This window comes from Rhea pennata, chromosome 26 (genome assembly GCF_028389875.1).
Source record: "Rhea pennata isolate bPtePen1 chromosome 26, bPtePen1.pri, whole genome shotgun sequence".
Classification (NCBI taxonomy): domain Eukaryota; kingdom Metazoa; phylum Chordata; class Aves; order Rheiformes; family Rheidae; genus Rhea; species Rhea pennata.
In genome coordinates this window covers 4,293,489-4,311,993 of record NC_084688.1, presented here as the reverse complement: position 1 = coordinate 4,311,993, position 18,505 = coordinate 4,293,489, and the positions used below count along the sequence as shown (strand labels likewise).

The window sequence follows — 18,505 nt, the reverse complement described above, 5'->3', positions numbered from 1 at the left end:
TGACCCCGCCCCGTCCTCTCGCTCTGGTCGGGCGGCGCTTCCGGTTCCGGTTCCGCGCGGCCCGTCATGGCGGCGCCCAGCGAGGCGGCGAAGCGGCGGCCGTTCGGGACGCGCTTACTCACCGACCCCGGCCGCCTCTTCCAGCACAACGCGTGGTGAGGGCGGCCGCCTCCCCGCCCGCGCCCCCTCCGCGCCCAGCCGCCGCGGGGAGGCGCCGGCTGGGGGCGGGGAGGGGAGAGGAGAGGAGAGGAGAGGAGGGGGCTGCGCGGCCCTGCCGCCGTGCGGTGCCGCTCGGCGCCCGGTCCTGGCCGGGGGGGTGGAGGGAGGCAGGGGCTCATCCTGCCGCGCTGCGGCTCGAGGGGGCTGCGGCGCTGGGCGACGGGGCTGGCGCCTCGGCTCTGTCCCCCCCCCCGGCCCGCGTCGGGGCCTCGCCGCGGACACGCGCTCGCCGCCGACCCGGGGCCGCGGCTGTGGGGCGACCGCCCCCCCCCCCCCCCCGCGCCCCCCGGCAAGGCCGCCGCCAGCGCGGCGCGCGGTCCCGTGCGAGCTCGCAGGTGGGGCAGGGCCCTGCCCGGCTCGGCCGGTGCTCGGCAGCGCCGATTCCCCCAATCCGCCCCCTTCCTTTGGGAAGCGCCGTGGAAGCGGCCCAGATACCCCCTTCCCCCAGCAGTGTTTCAGGAGAGCGCGTTGCTTCGCTCCAGAGCAGTGGTTTCCTTGCTGTAGGTAATAAATTACTCTATCTCGCAATCCTCCACCTGTTTTCTCATCTGTATACCTCAGCAGCTGGTGTATAAATTGAACCAAGGACACATCACCCACGTGCTACCGCATGACACAGTAGCAGTGTGAGGTGGTGCTAGCTTGGAACTGGACGCCTGTGGTTGGAGGAAGCTTTTTACTATTATTTTCTATTTTTTTAAGAAATTCTAAGCACCTAAAATTTGAGTGGAATTTACTGGGAACTGAAGCTATTCTGCATTTTTGAAGTAAGTGTGTCCAATTTGGTCTTTGGCTGCTACTCTCTCTTGAGAACTGGCAATATTTAATTTGTAATAAAGTAAATGTACATCAGCTTGTCATTCATTTTGGGACTACACTGTATCAAAGCTATGTTACAAAAGCATACCCTCAATAGTATTTCCCTGCAGAAATAGCTAACTCCTAGTAATCTATTTTTTCACAACCTTAATGCTTAAGTCCATGTTTTTGTTAGGTAATATCAAAAGACTAATTCATCCTGGGGCCAGAGTAGTGCTTCTTGATCCTTGTGTTGTTTTTCATTCACTTATTTTAATAAAAATAAAAGGTTAAGTGAATCATTTTAATGACTACACAATGACTGCACATTTATGTTATTAACAGGTTCTTAATGCTTTAAAGCTTCCTGCATACTTTTCTCATAATTGGATTTAATATTAGTGTAACCCTTTACCTTCCAAATAACCCCTTCTGCCCTTTTTCTGTTAACGTGAGAAAGAAAATGTAATTTTCTAGGGCAGGTAGATCAAACTGTACATTCTGATGACCTGCTTGAGTGAAAGCACGCAAGCTGCTAGCTGCCAGTCACTCTTTTAGGAACTAGTGTTTTTCACTATGGGAGAAGCGCAGTTCATCTCCAAGGAGGCCTATTCCTGCTGACGGTCCTCGTAGTCTTGTAGTAATGATATGAGCTCTCTACAACTGGCTGAGCGTCAAAGAGGAGAAAGGGTGAGGGGAGAGATTACATACCTCTTGGGATCCTGTCCAGCTTATGATCCTCTTAGAACTGGAAGCCATCCTTACGCAGTGACAGCCATTATGTTGGTACTGAGATAGAATTATAGAAGTTATGGGAAAGCTCCATAACTGTCAGTTTGGTGAGCTACATAGACATTTCTCTTTTCTTCTCTCTCTCTTTGTCCTGCCATTCCCAGCTAAGTTCACCTTATTTTTTACAACAGGGATAATGTGGAATGGTCAGAAGAACAAGAAGCCAATGCCAGAAGTAAAGTTCAAGAGAACAGCTCACAGCTATTGCCACAAGATAAACAAGGTACTTTTAGATACTGTTCTAATACTTAAGTCTTGACTTGTACATACAACAGCAGAACAGTCTGGCCAGATCTACATGTGCATCATCATTTATTCCTCCCTTCCCTTCTGTCCCCTCTCAAATCATTCAGAATTCATCATCTAGTGATTAAGGTTGAAAAATACAGGAGGAGGAATATTTCTGTTCTTAATTTACCTCTTTTTGACTTTTCCACCTTCTCCGGAGGCTCGTCCTACTAGACCAGAAGTGATCTTAGTTGGGCAGAGTCATTTTGGGTTGAACTTCTTTGTTTGTGTTGTGTATGTTTAAATACTTGCATTTCCTGTCAAAAATCTTGCAGTGTAGAGCAAGAGCCTCATTTAGTTTTATTTTCTTTGCTTTCTTTTGCTGTCTAAAGCTTAACTTCTAACTGTTAATTTCTTGTTTGTTTGCATGTTGTGGTGCTATCTCTAATGTTAACTTTTCTCTTGAGAAGGTCTAAGAAAGTAGCATCCGTGTTAATCTTTATGAAGTTAACGAACAGTGTGGTAATGATTAAATCAGAAGCGAAATAAAATGGCTTTATCCTTATTTAAATATTTCTCATCAGAGAGGCAGAAAGGGGAATTCCATTTTTTTCTTTCCGCAGACTTGGCTTAAGGGCTACTGGTACGTCCATAATGCAAAGCTTACCTGAATCCGAGTCAAGCTAAAGGTGCACAGCTCTATAACCAAGCAATACTTTTGAAGTTGCTCTAGAGTTGGTTAATATTGCATCTTTCCTCTACACCTGTTCAGTATCATCGAGCCTCTCCGAAGGTGGTGAAATGGCTTCCTGTTCTTTGGTACGATAAAGGAGTTGTTTGATAATGGTCTTGTTATATCCTGCTAAGCTTAAGGGTGGATCAGCTCCTTTTGTTCAAGTTAAATTGAGTGTGTCATCTGTACATACACAGCTGAACACTATTGGAGTTATTTAGACACATCCCATATAGTTTCCAGTTGTGTTCACAATAGCAAATAGCAAATTTAATTATACCAAAGAGCAACCCTCCTAATTTCTTAGATTCCCAGAAGTATCCAAGAGTTTCTATTGTGATACCCATTGTGTTGAGTTCATTTTAAAATCTGGTTAACATTACGGGATGTTGTCTGTCACACTTAGAGAACCTATAAACAACTACGAAGTTGTGGAGAAATTTGCTGTTAGAACAGTTTGTCAAGTCTTCATGATTTATTTCCCAGACTGAACAATGGAGGCCAGTCAAATTTTGATGGCTCCTATTCAATGGGAAGCATGTAGAGACAATGGGATGGCTGAAACTTAGGGAAGCCAGCCCAGCGAAATGTGCCTGAAGGGTCTAGTATTTCAAGAATCAAAAATGTTAAAGCAGGAGAACAAAGACAGGCTATTGGTCATTATGGCTGTATTATTCTGTGGACTTTTTGGGTTGTCAGAATGTATTCTGAAGAAAGGGAGAAGTTCTATGTGCTATGTAGAAGTTGTATTTGCTGGCAGGGAACAAAGAAAGGTGGAAGAGATTTTTGGTTTTCTTTTGAGGCTCCATAATTAGCCTCCATGTAATTCAGGGGGTCTATGGTTCTCTTACTGTCTGTTGTTAACAGTTATTTTTGTTTGCACTTCTGCAACAGGAAAGAATGAGAAAGGCTTTGACTTCGGGGTGTCCTTACAAAGACAAGCAGAAAAGTCAGAACTTCTTATCAAGAAGGTCTCTGGAGGAATCTAGTAGCTCTACCGTGGCAATGTCCCTATGGGTTAATGCCACAAAAAGAATCTTGAAGCAAATATTAAGTGAATTTTTCTGGCATAAGTTGTGTAGAAAATCAGACTAGAAGATTGTTACGGTCATTCTTAGCTTTGAATACTAGATCTTTATCAGCTGTCCCTTGCTTTCTTGTGTTTATATTGTTACTGATCCTTTATCCCAGTGCTTTGAAGACACTAGGCTGTGAGGTGAAAGAGCTTTAAGTAAAGCTCCCATGCATCTGGGAGCATAGCAGCTTTTCGGCAGCATCCAACAGAATATCACAGCAATTTAACACAAGAAGAACATAATGTCTTGTTCAGGGTTATACCATGGCAAAACTGTGGGTAGTCCAAAATGACTGTTGGAAAATTGTCACAGTGCCTGTGGTAAGCATCCTGTATCAGAGACTGTCATGGGATGTGTAGGGAGCAACAGGAATCAGAACATTATATTTTTGTTAGCTGAAAGAGCATTTCCAGCCCCAGCAGCCTTGTGTATGTGCCTAGTGCAGGGAAGAAGTGACAGTTCAGGACTGGATTCAGCACCAAAGACTGAATCAATAACACTTCTTCTTCTGACATTAGCACTCCTTAAGTGTCTCTTATGCAAATATTAAACAGACTTGACCCTGCTTACTTTGAGGTATGGTGAGACCATGGCACAAATGTTTCTGCTGTAGTCAAATAATCAGACATTAAAATTTATTTTGGCCTAGTGTTTAAGGACAAGGCTTCTTAAAAGAAGCAAATCCTTGTAATTGAGATAAAGAGATTTATTTTTATATATAGCTCTTTGTGCTTCAGTGATAGATCTTACTAAAAATATATTTAGGACTGACTTCTGACTCTTTGTTAAAGCAGGGGGGATTTTTCTATATTTGGCTGAGGCTACAGATTTTTCCAGGTATTCTTGGTTCCTTTTTACTCTCTTCCTTTTGATGTCTTCTAAACACTTGTATTCGTCTCAGAAAGACTAATAAATAGTCTATAGTTCAGGTAATACTGATCTCCAATTTATATATATCTTCTTTTTCTCTTAATCCTGCTCTTAGCAGATGTTGGAGAAAGGCTATGCATTCTCACATACAGTCATCACCCTTAATTCTAGGTGAATCATTTGCATTCTGTAATGAACCTGGTGCTGTGCAAAGATGACTGAGGAGTTACACATTATTGAAATGCAGTTGGGATCTTTGGCCCTGTATGTTAATACCTCCAGTTGATTACAGTCATAAGTGCTATAATTAGCTCTCGTTTCCCAGGTCAGAAAGCTCGTGACATTGATGAGAATTCAGAAAACCAATTGGATTCTTAACGTTCTGTGGAAAAATAGCTCCTCTAGGACTGAATTTGATTTGAAATCTATTAAGTTCTGTGGAAGGAATTCTGCAGATGTCTCTAGTTTCATTTAGATCATGGCTTCATGAGAGTTCTTCCAGCCTGCTACAGGAATGTATCCACTTGATGTGAAAATGATAATGCTTGTTGCTAAAGTTAATTCTTATCAACTTTAATCTATCCACCTTAGTTGTACACTGGTACTTTAAAGCTGAGGACAGTGGTCACTTCTTTTGATTCCTCTCTTTTGTTGTGATTTCATAAATGCATGCTACTTGAACGTGTACAAAACTGTGGAATGTGAAGTGCTGCAGACAGGACTGTAGCAGTGCTTCTCTAAAACATGCTCTCGTGTAATCTTGGAGTATTGTGCACATACTGATTGAGTTTTAGGCCATGCATGTGTAGTTGATTAATTTTTCTGTTTCACGATTTGAAAAACTGGGTAGTGTGTCAGACGGGAGCTCTTCAGCTCCAGGCACCTGTCATAGAATTCCTTAGAAGTTGTAAGTGCTTGACACTTAGTGTCACAAGGTTTCAAGTGAATTGCTCTGGTGAATTGAATGACTTAGAGATGCAGGTAAAGCCTGGATTTCCTCATTCCGGTCTTCTTCAAAGAGGCTGTTTCTGTTGCCAAGTTCTTCTAAATCCTACCAGAAGACAGACAGTTTCTTCATCTATCTTTTTCCCCTTTTTCACTCCTAACAAAGTGGCTGTGAGAAGGCAGGCAGAGTGTTCATGTGAGATGCCCCAATTTAAATCAAGGTGATTCTCGATCAATAACCTTACTTATTAAAGCAGACGGCAGAATAGATGTCTGTGCTGATCCCTAACTGTCTGAACTGATTAAACTCTGGGACCTTCTGATCTGACTGCCAGTGACATTTTTGTTTGTATTTACAGAGGAGTATGAGGTGAATGCTAACAGATACTGGGATGATTTTTATAAAATCCATGAAAATGGCTTCTTCAAGGACAGACACTGGCTGTTCACTGAATTTCCTGAGCTGGCACCAAATAGAAACCCAAATCAAAATGAGGTTTCTGGATACAAATGCAGTTACAAAGAAGAAACCAACAATGAAGAGCCAGGAAGCTGTGAAAATGGACATTGCTCATTGGAAACCAGGGCAGAGAGTCAGTTAAACCTGATAAAAAGCATGTCTGAGTTCTGCACAGAGGAGACAGCTACCCAGAAACATAGTGAGCTGAATCAAAGTGATGGAGATTACCCAGGATCCTCTGCAACTTACCGTATATTAGAGGTAATGTCTGTAAAACAAAGCATAACGTATCTCCCAGCTATGTAAAAATTACTACTAAAATCTGTTTGGCCTGAAGATCCTATTTCATATGTAGCAGGTCATCACATACTTTGCCAAGTCATATAGTTTCACAGAATTTTGCACACAGATTTCCAAACAAGCCTATCTGAGAGCCTTGTACGGAACTAAATAACAAAGGAAAAGCTAATACGGGTGAGGAGAGAGCTTTCCTTTTATCAAATTTATCAAATTTCCAGAATTTGATATGCTGGAAGGATTCAGAGAAGCTGTCCCCGTAGAGCAATCTTTCATATCAGTATTAGTGTGACTGGGTAATGGACATAAAACTGTATTTCATGACAAACAGCAAGTGGATGGGATGAATTGACTTGAGTAAGTCAGTATAAAGTCAGAACCAAGGAGCAACTTAGAACTGAATTAAAGGTATTGGGATTCTGTTGATTCAGACTGTAAATTAATAGATCACAAGGACCATAAGAGGTTTCGAAAGTTTAAAATGCAAACTACTACCATCTGTTGTTGAAACAAGCTTTAAAAAGTTACTCTTTTGTATAAGAAGTTGATACTTTCACTTATCTGTAAAAGCTTTCCCGTCCTTTACGTTTTAAGCGTTAGTCCTGACTGATTCACATTTTGTGGTATAAAGTGAAACAAGGAAGCCCCAAAAAAAAAAAAAAAAAGGTGCTGGGTTTTAGGATGCTTGTGGTCTGTCTAATAACAGGGTAAATCTCAGATTACTGCCTAGAGAAGTATCGTGGATGTCCCAGAAAAGTCTGTAGGACTTCTAAATATTAGACTTCTCATACCTGGTAATAGGCTTTTGCTCTGCCACCTCTCTGAAGTTTGCTCAGCGTAGGTACCCTTATTTTTGTCGAATGCTTTGTGTTCTGTGGGAGCTCTGCCATTCCAGGGAGAGTCAGCACAAAGTGTTTTTTAGAGTTATGCTTGATCCAAGTCCTTGAAACTTCCTCAGGCTTTCATGGTCTTGAGTTATCGTGGCTTTTGTGACTCACATGAATATTTTCAGTGCTTTCTGTCACTGAAGGTTATCACTTGTGTTTTCTGCTCAGTCTATTTCAAATTTACTGATTCCTTAAATATTTTGAAGCAAATTCCGCAAACCCAGTTGTGTGGGCCATCTTCTCTTCAAATGGAAACAAATAGAAAGAACAATAAGGCAGAATCGTTGCAGGCCTAGTTGTAACTTGAGGAAGAACATCTAGTGAAGGAAACTCTGAACTAGCAGGGTATAATAAAGCAAGCTTCTTTCTCCGTTGCTTTGTCTTTGTATGGAAGTGAATGCAACTAACCCATGGCCTTTGCCCCTGCTTCAGTGACTCATAGTGTTTGTTATGCTTGGGATTCCAGCAGTAACAGTTTTCAAGAAGAATAAGAATATATAGCTTGTTAGTTAGACTCCTGCTAGAAGTGGGATAACTTAGTGGTAGTGGTTTCCCACAAATGATTGTATCTGCGCCTGCTCCCCAGAGCTGATCATAGTCAGATCTTGCAGTGAGATTTGCAAATGCTCATTGCTATACTCAGTTGTTACTTACGAGTTTTTCTTTGTTGCTTTGCTGTAGAGAGATGATTTGAAATTAGCTGCATGGGACATGCTGAAGAAGTGATTTTTAACTATGTACCCACGACTCTGTCTGTGTAGGTTGGCTGTGGTGCTGGAAATACAGTTTTCCCAATTTTACAAACCAACAAGTAAGTACTTCTCTATAGCTTTTTTCCTTGCATGATATACCAAGCTCTGAAAAAAATTGGAAAAGTGTTGCATGTGTTTTTAGTATAGACATTCTCATAGAGAGGAGGCTAGATGCAAATGACACATTTGTGATCTATGACTTCAAATGACAATGTTTTGAGCTTGAAAATCTTTAGTCTTAGAATGCAACCAACAGAACATGATGCTAGTTTTTGTGTCTCATTCTCAAAGCATTTTCATACAGGCTTCCAGTCTCTCCTCCTTCTGGCAGAATTTTAAGTGGTCAATTGTATATGAGAATAACTGAGGCATGAAGGAGCAAAGTGATCCACAAGATATTACACAACAGATCATTGGCAGAGAGAGATTAAAATACAGGATTTCTGGCTCCCGGTTCTGTGCTCTGTGCGTTCAAGACACTTCTCTCATTTCTGTGGAGCACCTTTATACAAATGTTGATAGTTTCTTTTATTTATTTCAGTGACCCAGGGCTTTTTGTTTATTGCTGTGATTTTTCTACAATAGCTGTGGATCTTGTCCAGGTAAATTCAACAGTGACTTACGAAAGTAGTAAGTACTTAGAGCCAGTTGCACATTAACACAAATATTCCATAGCTGACACCAGTCTAGGTCTGTTGGCAGCTTATTGTTTTTAGCTAGCCCTGGTGCTGACCCATGGTGCTGGTAAATCAGGAAAATGAGCCATCAAGGATTGTAGAAGTGAGGGAAGCAGGAGTTCACAAAATGTCATATTGGTGGCAGACATGTCAACCAGATTTCCTTTCTCCTCTGGCTGGCAGCACTTCTCTAAATCCAGTGCTCTTTTAATTGAGTAACTGCTGAACCTTGAAAACATTCAGGCTATTTTTTAACAGCAGTTGAAGTTGTTTTTGATTTGTGTATGCCTTACTGTCACTGCAGTTCTAGGAACATGGTCTGGTTGTTTCTGCACAGACTGCTGAGGAGGGGTACTGCTATCTGTAGAGGAGCTTGGGGTCTAGTCAGATGGCAAATCTTAACAAATTTTGGGTCGGAACAGAACTGAGAATGTATGGAGTATGAAATATAATCAGTCACTTTGAGATGAGATGCGGGACACAGCAGCAGATCCAGCATACCATTTCATCCTCTAAGCTTTCACAAGTACTGTTTATAGATGCTGACTACAATCCGTAGTAGCATCTTCAGAAAAAAAGACTACTTCTTTTAAGAGTCTAAGTGTCATTTTAAGAGCAACCAGGTTTGATGTTTGGGGTATAGGGAGTAGTCTGCTCATAACTAAAATGAATATTGATTTCAGGGCTATAGAGAGGGACCCTAACACACTCACTTTTGTAAATATTTCCAGCTTAACAGTGTAAATCCCTTGCTTATAACCACTGTTTTAATCCCTCAACCTAGTTTTGCTTTTTTGGGAGTGCTGTTTGACTGAATGTAAAAAGTTCAAAGCTCTGTGTAAATCTCCCATGTGCTATATACTTCAGTTAATCCAGTGGGGCCGAAGCAGGCCTTTGAACACTTCATTTTATTAATGGAAGTTAAAATGCTCCGATGTCCGGATAATGCTGAGATCAGAATCTACTATCTCTCACATTTCTTCCCTTAATTACAGACCAATGCAGAATATGATTCTTCACGCTGCTTTGCATTTGTCCATGACCTATGCAACGACCAAAGTCCTTTCCCAATGCCAGAAGAAAGTCTCGACATTGTTATTCTTATTTTTGTCCTCTCAGCAATTCTCCCAGAGAAGTAAGTCCTAATAATTCCTTGTGATAGCAGAAGACAATGCACATGGAGCTGAAATTCCTTAATAGGGAAACTTTAAAACAATACAGCCAACATAAAAACTTGTTGTTGCTGTGCATCTTCTTCCATTTCATTCAGTTTGGATAAGGCTTCTTATTAATTTATTAAAGTTTTGTCAACCTGTGTCTTGGACCTAAAAGTCTCTGGCAGTGTCTCCATAATCTTAGCGTCTCAGTTTGTTCATTTCTACAACTGAGATCAATAAGAATTTTACTCATCTCATAGTAATGTCAAGGACTAAAACAGCCTGTATGACTGATACATTTTGAAAGTTGCAGCTTTTTTGGATGCACAACCTAATGATTATAGGAATATCAAGAAGACTCTCCTACTTCAACTGCTTCTTACCGAGAGATCTTGTAGCAAAAAAGCTAGAGAGAGCAACTAGACTTACTAACAAATGCCTCACTCTACTCCTCGGTGTTGCTATGTATGATGTCCTTGGACCTCTAAGTTGAGGAGGAGACTGGTAGCTTGCTATGTAATGAATTACTTCGTTTCAGCACTTGCTAGATAATAAAATGGTGTGTACCGTGTGGTACCATGTAGTTTATTTAAAGAAATAAGTAAATATTATGTTGTATGATCCACATTCTGTGTTACATACAGGGTGCAGAGATGCTATTAGTCATTAATAGCTGAATTATTGTCATCATAAACTCTGCAATAGCAAGAAACAGAAGTAATCATGTGAAATGAAAAAAGTCTGCAAGAAAATACATAGGGAACATTGGATGGGTATTGATGGGCAACAATCAATGGAGAAATACTTCTGGGTATCTTTGGCAATACTTTTTGATTCGGCTGATGTACCTGAGCCCTCACTGGAGTATATGGAGACAGGACTAGTAGAGCTAATGCAAAGTTGTAAACACCAAGTGTGTATTTATGTGGCAGGGCTCTGCTAGGTATGTGTAAAGCTTCAAAATAGATCCCTTCATATCAAGGAAAATTAAAATTTGGGAAAACATTGCCCTGTGTCTGGTCCAGTTTGTGTTTTCTATTTAAGCCCCTGAAAATAGAATTTGCAGGTACTTGCTGCTGCAGCAAATCCTTGGTTTAATTATGGTACAACACAGGTGTGACGTTCCGAAGTGCTGAGTGGCTGTAGTTGAAGTCTTCCTGTGGCCCCAGTAGCTCACCTGTTCCGCACTACAGCCACTCTGGGCACTCAGCATTCATTTGTGGAAGGTATATTGGTAGATTTATAGGCAAAGGCCAGAAGAATTTCTCATATAGAAGGTGGGGAGAAGAGAGGGGACAAGTTTAGAACAGTACTGAGATCTTAGTGTGGGAATGTGTTACAACCTGGCAGAAGGGGAATGAATGAGAAAAGTGATGCAAATAAATTACATGGTCTTGTTTTTTCTTTCTTGTTCCCTTGTTTTTAGTCCACAGCATTTTTCTTCACATTCACTTTTTTTGCTTGTTTTATAAAAAACAGTAGAGTTATTTTTGTAATTAGTAAGAGAGAGCAATTTGTCCCTGCTGTGGAAGGCTAAATTGTGCTTGTGGAAAAAAGCAGAACTGGGGAGTGCCAGAAATAAGGCCAAATAAAATCAATCCACCTAAGTGTGAGAGACCTCAGAAAAGTGCTATCTTTCAGTAGCTTTTCATAAGACATTTAAACACATGTGCAATTTTGTACTTTCTTTTTGGAGAGCTGAATTCATCCTATTAAGCTATGAAAACAAGCATGATTTTGCAGGCTGCTGCAATACCGCTGTTTGCTCTTTCCTCAGGATGCAGTGCATTGTTAACAGACTGAGTCGCCTTCTGAAGCCAGGAGGAATGATTTTATTACGAGATTATGGCCGTTACGACCTGGCCCAGCTTCGGTTTAAGAAAGGTATTTTCCCTTCCCCTGGGGAGTCTTGCCAGAGCAGTAGTAGATGATGCTTCTCTGGAACAGTCTCTGCCCTCTTGAGGAGGCAGACTTAATTCCCCTTAAGCACAGCATGTGTTGGGAGGAGAAGTGCTTCTTGTTTTATATGCAGTTGGATAGCAGTTGTTGATTTTTAGATGATAGCTGGTAACTGTTTAAATCCCTCTTGCCCTAAGGTCAATGTCTGTCTGATAACTTCTATGTCAGAGGTGATGGCACCAGAGTCTACTTCTTCACACAAGGTGGGAGACTAGAAAACATCCATCTGCCTTTTCTCACCTCTTCTTGCTCCTGTGCTGAGTATTTGCCACTAGCTCTTTTCAGCCTTATTTCCTAGAGCAGTATGAAATGTTAAGTGTCTAATGATTGCATGGGGACCTTGGCCTGTCACTTTCTGATAAGCATAATGCATTCCTCATTTAGTGGAGAATTGTCTTAAAGAAAGACCTATGTTTACTAACTGGGAGGGATGGGATTGGAGGAGCTCTTCTTGCGTCCTATTGCTTCGGGAGGATGGAAGGAGACGGGCGCCACTTGAAGGGACTTCTTTTAACATTACTATTCTCGTAAGAGGGAATAGGAAGAGCATGGTTTGGCACAGGGTTGAGGCAGCCTCCCCAGTTTTGTTGCTGCTTCATGTTCAACAAGGGTTGTATTTCTCTCCACTTACCACTAACTTGCACCTCAGTCAGTTCTACTGAGGCCCATCTGCATGGTCAGTTTTAGAGTTCAGAGTTTTTAGAGTTCATGGCATGACTATTCCTTTCCCCGCTGCATGAGACTTGTTTGTCACAAAAATATTAATGTTTAATGTGTGTCTGGCAAACACTTCACTATGGCAGGCATCTGATAAAAGAGCACAAGCTGGGACCTGTTAGCCTTTTTCTGCAGAAACTCCATACAAATCACGTGCTCCCAGGCTGCAGTTGAACTAGCTCCCTGCTGCTCAGCAGGACTCGGCTTGGCTTTGCCCACAGCCAGTGTGTTAGGGCACTATGATATTTATTTGCTTGGTCAGGAATACCTGCCAGTAGAGGTGTTGCAGCCTTGAGGGCTCTTAATGCTTTGATTGGGCCCCAGCTGGGTGTGGTTTTTTTAAGGATTTTTTTTCCAACTAAACCTTAATTAATCCAGTTCCCCTCCAGCCTATATAGCACAGATCTTATTGATACCATTTTAAAAGTGTAGCTGTGATCCTGTTCTTTGTTCTTACAGATTCTGAAATCCCTCTGGAGAGAGGGGCAAGGAAGGGGTCTATCCTTTATTGGTTACTAGAGGCAGTAGCCGTGTCTGGAACTGCTGTTGTTTTCTCTGTGTCCAGTCTCTGTAATTCTAGTTGTCCTCCAAGTACTTCTTTCCTTCCTTGGCAGAAGGTAAACTCAAGGGAAACTAGATAAACTGTGATCTTAATCCACCCATAATACGATAGCAAAGTCCTGCGTGATCTTTACATTTCCCTGTCAGACTGAGACTGTGAATTTCCTCTAGCCAGTCTTTCAATTCAGTTTAGCCCCCAGTGTGGGTAGGTATCAGTTAAATGAAAGCTATAGCATCTTTAATTTCCTGCTCTCTGCTTCTAGATGAATTAGATGATCTCTTCACAACAGCTGGCTTGGAGAAGATCCAGAATTTGGTTGATCGGCGATTGCAAGTGAACCGAGGGAAACAAATGACAATGTATCGAGTGTGGATCCAGTGCAAATACTGCAAGCCTGTTTCCCCTCAGCTGTGAGGAAAAGGGACATGCTTTTTAGGTGGGAGCTTCTCTGTAGCCATGTGCAGTTTCTCCTCCTGGTGGGATGTGATGATAAGAAGGCCAGCGCACACAGGACTTCAGTGCCTTTTACAGTGCCTACTCTCACTTCAGGTGAACTGTGCAAAGGAGGAATGCTCTAAAAGGAGACCAAGCAGTATTTAATGTCTTACTAGTGATCTTGGTTTTTTAAATAATTCATGATTTTAATAACTTAAGAAATGTTCGTCTGCTGTCGTACAGCAGCTCAGCAAGTTGAGTAACAAGACACTCTTACTCTGGATTTCCACATGAAACAGAAGGATAGCTTCAGCTTCGACTGTGTGTTGTGTATTCTTATCTTGGGAGCAAAAACCAGGCAACCTATAAATCTGCTCTTCTCTGCAACTGGTTGTTAGGCCTAATATGGATCCTTTAGCCAGCTTATTTCAGCCAGCTCTCTTCTAGTCATTCAGGCTTGTGCACATCCGGATGTTAAAATACACCAAACAAGGGCATGAACAGGAAGCTTGCTGACTTCCCTGTGTTAGCTTCATCATGGATGCCTCATAGTGTGCACATGACCTGCGGAGAAGGCCAATGGTGCTGCCTTGCCATTACTGTCCACAAGGATGTTCATCTGTGGAGCTAGCATACTATAGTTCAGGAGCTGTACACAGCAGGGAGAATCCAGCTTTCAAAATTTTGGTGCTGATGCTGGTTTTTTGGGGCACCTCTGGACTGCGGGGAACCAGAAGCAGTACATAAGGCCAGGGTTTACATCAAATCCATTACCTGCTTTTTCTGCTTGAAAGGTCAGAATTGTTTTTACTGGCTACAGCCCCAAGGTCACAGCTACTCTGTTGTGGTGTGCTAAACCCAAGTAGACAAGACAGCTGTCTGTGATAAGAAATCTGAAGAATGTCTACCGCTTATGTTTATTTTTTTAGAGGAAGACAGCACTGTGGCTTTCTGTAGGCATTCCCCCACTTTTGACAGCAAGTATCTTTTATCTCAGCTTGTTTTCTTTTGTTATTTTTAAGGTGTGGTGCAGCAGGTATTAGAATAAATTTTGTGGTAACACTTTCCAGTGCTGGCTGGATTAATATAAATCAGGCTTCTACAGAAACTCAAGTGCTTCTGGGTTCCTGATCTGAAGAATTCGTGACACTATTAAGTAACTACAGTTTGTCTTCTCTTCCATTATCATAGCTCTTGCCTGATGCCCCCTACTTTATTTTAATTCATGAGGCAGCAAGGCCTGTGGTGTGTGTACTGCTAGCTCAAGAGCAGTTCATGCTGCTTGGAGTACATATCTTTTGTTAGCTGGACAGTTGTATTCATGGCTTACAAATGCCTAACAATAGCTGTAACTAGAAGGACAGATAGGTGATGAGAGAACTGCTGTCCTGAAATGAGGGAGAAAGGATAAAGAGATGAGGAAATGTCATTGTTACATTGGGAGAGTCTACACGAGTCTTCAGTGAGTGGAGTGGAGCATCTTGCTCTGTAGAACATTGGAAGGGGCCATAGTAGCCACAGTGGTGCTCTCTTCTGTGTCACTTGGCAGCATGATCGGTTCATAACTTCCACAATCACTGTCTCAACCTGCAGGTATCAGTACATCTGCTAACGGAAGGCTTCTGGGTCAGGACCTTTCATCCCTTCCTGCAGAAAGATGACCCAGCAAATCCATTCACCCAGCACAAAGGCAGGTTGCAGTGCTGTAGCAGGAATGGAGATGTACCCTTGCTGTTTTTAAATCTAGGTGGGGTTAATAATATTGAAAAGAAATCAAACAACTGTGAAGAGAATTCTTGTTTGATTTTTTGTGCTTCCAACCTTTGTCTGAAGGGTCAAGAGACCATTGAGTGTCTGCAAATGATATAGGAGGAGATAGGCTCGAAGCAGTTGTTTTTGGAAGGCAAAAATGTGGTAGAGAGATAGTCTTCCTTCCCAGCTACTTTGTGATCTTTTCTACTTCCACACTTTCTCTCCTTTTCTGTAAAGGCAACTCAAAAATCATGCTTCATTTCTGACCTGCCCGTGGCGCATCTTCACTAGGGGACAGAGTGTGGGTAAGCCGGCACCCAGGAGGAGTGTGTGTTCCTTGGTTCTCCAATTCCTGCCGCTCAGCTTATGGGCTTGAGAAGCAGAAGGAAACCATAGTACTTAAGGGAAGCAGGAGAAAAAAAATGAGAGCCTAATTTCCCTTTCAGTCCCTCCTCCTTGCCCCTAATATGTTTGGCTTCTGGTGCACACAAGCCAGCCTCAAACCAGAAGCTGTGCAGCCATTATTGTGTCTTCATGCTAGGCCTACAAAATCTGGCCTCTTGGCAAGGTTGGTACCTCAAGCAAAGTCTAGGCAAACCACAGCTTGAGGCCTTTGGGAGCAGAACAACCTCATGTCTCCTCATGTTACCCAGGCAAAAAGTCAGACCTAGCAAAGAAGTCTTGTTAGCATTTAATGTGACATGATTCATGTAGCCAGCTCTGTTGCTTTCAGTGAAAGACCTCCCATATGTTACTGGTACCTGAGGCAGTTCCCAGAGTCCTCTTCCTCTTTGTCTCTGGTGGGAGCTCTCCTTCTGGGATGTCTTTATCTTCCTGGAAGAAAAATTATTGTCTCGGGTAAACAAGCACCATAATGAGTGTGAATTACAGTGATTTGAAAAGTGCCTTATTAATCATCCAAGATTTTGTAAGCAGCACAGGAGAAATATTTTTAATTATGAACATGATTTATTTAAAATTAATGGACTCCCCTTTAAGTTTAAAGTCCTGAATGGGAGAAAATGAAGACTAGTAATTTATTTTGAAGTTAAAACCAGTTGTCTGCCTGGTTTTAACTTGGGCTTCATGCAAAAACTTGCAGCCCTGTGAGCAGGCAGCCATTGATGTGGCTCAGTGCCTTTCTTAATGCTCTTCATTCTGCTTCTGCTGAAGTGTTTAAGCAAGCACTCAGAATGAACCATGCTGGGCAGACATGCTTTTGTTTCCAGTCATGTTGGTGATGTTCAGAAAGCAACAAGTTAATGGCCTTGGATTGAACCAGGCCTCCTACAGATTGATACTGTCTGAGCTTCCTTTATTATTCTCTGTCAGCTCTGTTCTCTGTGAAAATGCTGCATTCCTGCTACTCCAAGCCTTGCCTTCCACACAGCTCTGCTCAGGTACTCAGGTACCTTGGTCCTGACTCGCAGCAGCTTCTGCTCTTCCTTGCCTTGGGCCTGCTAAGCAGGCTGGGTTCCCAATGGCTCTCTAGCATGTGCAAAGGAGATCTCTGAATTCACCTTTACTACATTGAGAAGCTAGGCTGAGTGCCTGTCTGGTTTTCCATTAGCTTTAAAGCCATTCTGAATATATCTGCTCTGGTTTTGTTCCCAATGCTCCAGCCTTGTGGTCTGTAGCTTACAGCACTGCCAACGTAGCTCGTCAAACCTCCCAAGCAGAAGAGATGATTTCATAGGTCTTCTGAGGCGCTGCCCCTGTGATTCTGGAGCCAGACATTGTTACACTTCAGAAAGCCTCGTCCTGACTCTTGCCAGAGGATGGTGGATTTCCTTGGAGGTTTGTAGATTGTTTTGGCTGGAAGGGAACTTTCTCATCACTTATTCTGACCCTTTGCGTAACCCTTTCATGTAGGAACTGTGGTATCAAGCCTGTGACTTGGGCTGAGCCAGAAACAAGCCTCCGGAAAGGCTTTCAATCCAGTCGTGATGCTTAGGGCTCCAGTGACTGGCAAAAGAAGCTTTGCATCCCTAGGTACGTTCTTCCTCTTGGAGCATCCTGATTTCACAGATGAGCTAGAAATCTGGAGGCAGAAGGGGCACAGGGGAGGTAGAGAGAGCAGAAGGCTGGGAGTATTCTTGATACCCTCACTTCCAAATAAACAGTAAATCTGAAATTCCAGTGAAAATTGGAGCTTTCTCAGGACCTTTCTGATAGCACAGGAACATGGGAAACCCAGCAATCATCCTTAGTGACTTCTATTGTTAGAATATTAGTCGTTAAAAGCTTCTGTTGAGACCAGACACAATCATTTTCTCTCCCAAACACTTCAGATCCACCTTCTCACAGTATGTCACTGTCATTTCCAGGTTTCTAGTTAGTTGTAGAGCTCCAGGATATGAAAATGGTTAGAAAAAGGAGGAGGGAGGAGGAACTTTTTAGAGAAGTTACTTCAAAGTGAGGCACTTTAGAGGAAAAGGAATTGTCAACCCTGTGCTTAATCAGCAAAGTTCTGGAGTCAGTGCTTAACTCTTGCTGAACCAGTAAGTTCCTGTGCTGAAATGCCTTGCTGGATGGGAATTTATATTGAAGAGAAAGTGGGACACAGTGCCTATATACCTATGTAGGCAAAGGTGAGGGTTAATTTGAAACAAGTGGGATACAACTCTATTTGTTATGGAAAGAGCAAGCCAGACCTGGCAACTTGGCTGGCACACAGACAGGGAAAAGCAAGAGCAACTCAGCCACGTGTGCCTCCCTGTCTGCCTCCTGCCTGAAAGCTATGTTGGTGTGACAGAAAATGTCCTTCCAGCGAAGGCTTTTACTCTTTAAATGCAGTCTTTGACCCTCACCCGTATGTGACAACGGTTGGATCAGCGGGAACTGGCTGTGGTTGGAAAGCGTTGATGGCAAACGCTAACGTACCAGCACCTGCCAGGAGCTTCCAACCTGTTGGTACGTGGCTGTCTCTGGGGAGTACGAATATCCTGGTGAGACTGCGACCCCACTGCCCTAATCCAAAGAGCCTTCACTGCAAGGGGCAATGCAGAGCGTGTGAGCAGCAGTTGGATTTCAGGGTGCGAGAGCCAGGCTGACTGCTGTATTCACTTTGTCTTAAGATTTTGTAGTCCAAAGGACTCGTGGAGCTCTTGCATTTTCAGTGTATTTGGGGGCTTGGGGGTGTTGCCACCACAATCTTGTGCCTGTGAAACTTCTCATCAACTGCAGCCG

The 18,505-nt window shown here is 42.6% G+C and overlaps 1 protein-coding gene across 2 annotated transcripts; it reads left to right on the top strand.

Annotated features, from left to right (window-relative positions):
* The first annotated feature begins 47 nt into the window (after positions 1-47).
* Positions 48-17,597, top strand: METTL2A (methyltransferase 2A, tRNA N3-cytidine). Of its 2 annotated transcripts, XM_062595774.1 has the most exons (9): positions 48-155; positions 1,941-2,032; positions 6,021-6,382; positions 8,067-8,116; positions 8,599-8,659; positions 9,730-9,869; positions 11,669-11,775; positions 11,988-12,053; positions 13,392-17,597. In XM_062595774.1, exons 1-9 carry the CDS (start codon positions 67-69, stop codon positions 13,541-13,543), a joined length of 1,119 nt encoding a protein of 372 aa, XP_062451758.1. In that variant the 5' UTR covers positions 48-66; the 3' UTR covers positions 13,544-17,597. The 2 variants fall into 2 exon arrangements, with proteins under 2 accessions (XP_062451758.1, XP_062451759.1); XM_062595775.1 differs by lacking the exon at positions 11,988-12,053.
* Positions 17,598-18,505: the final 908 nt, after the last annotated feature.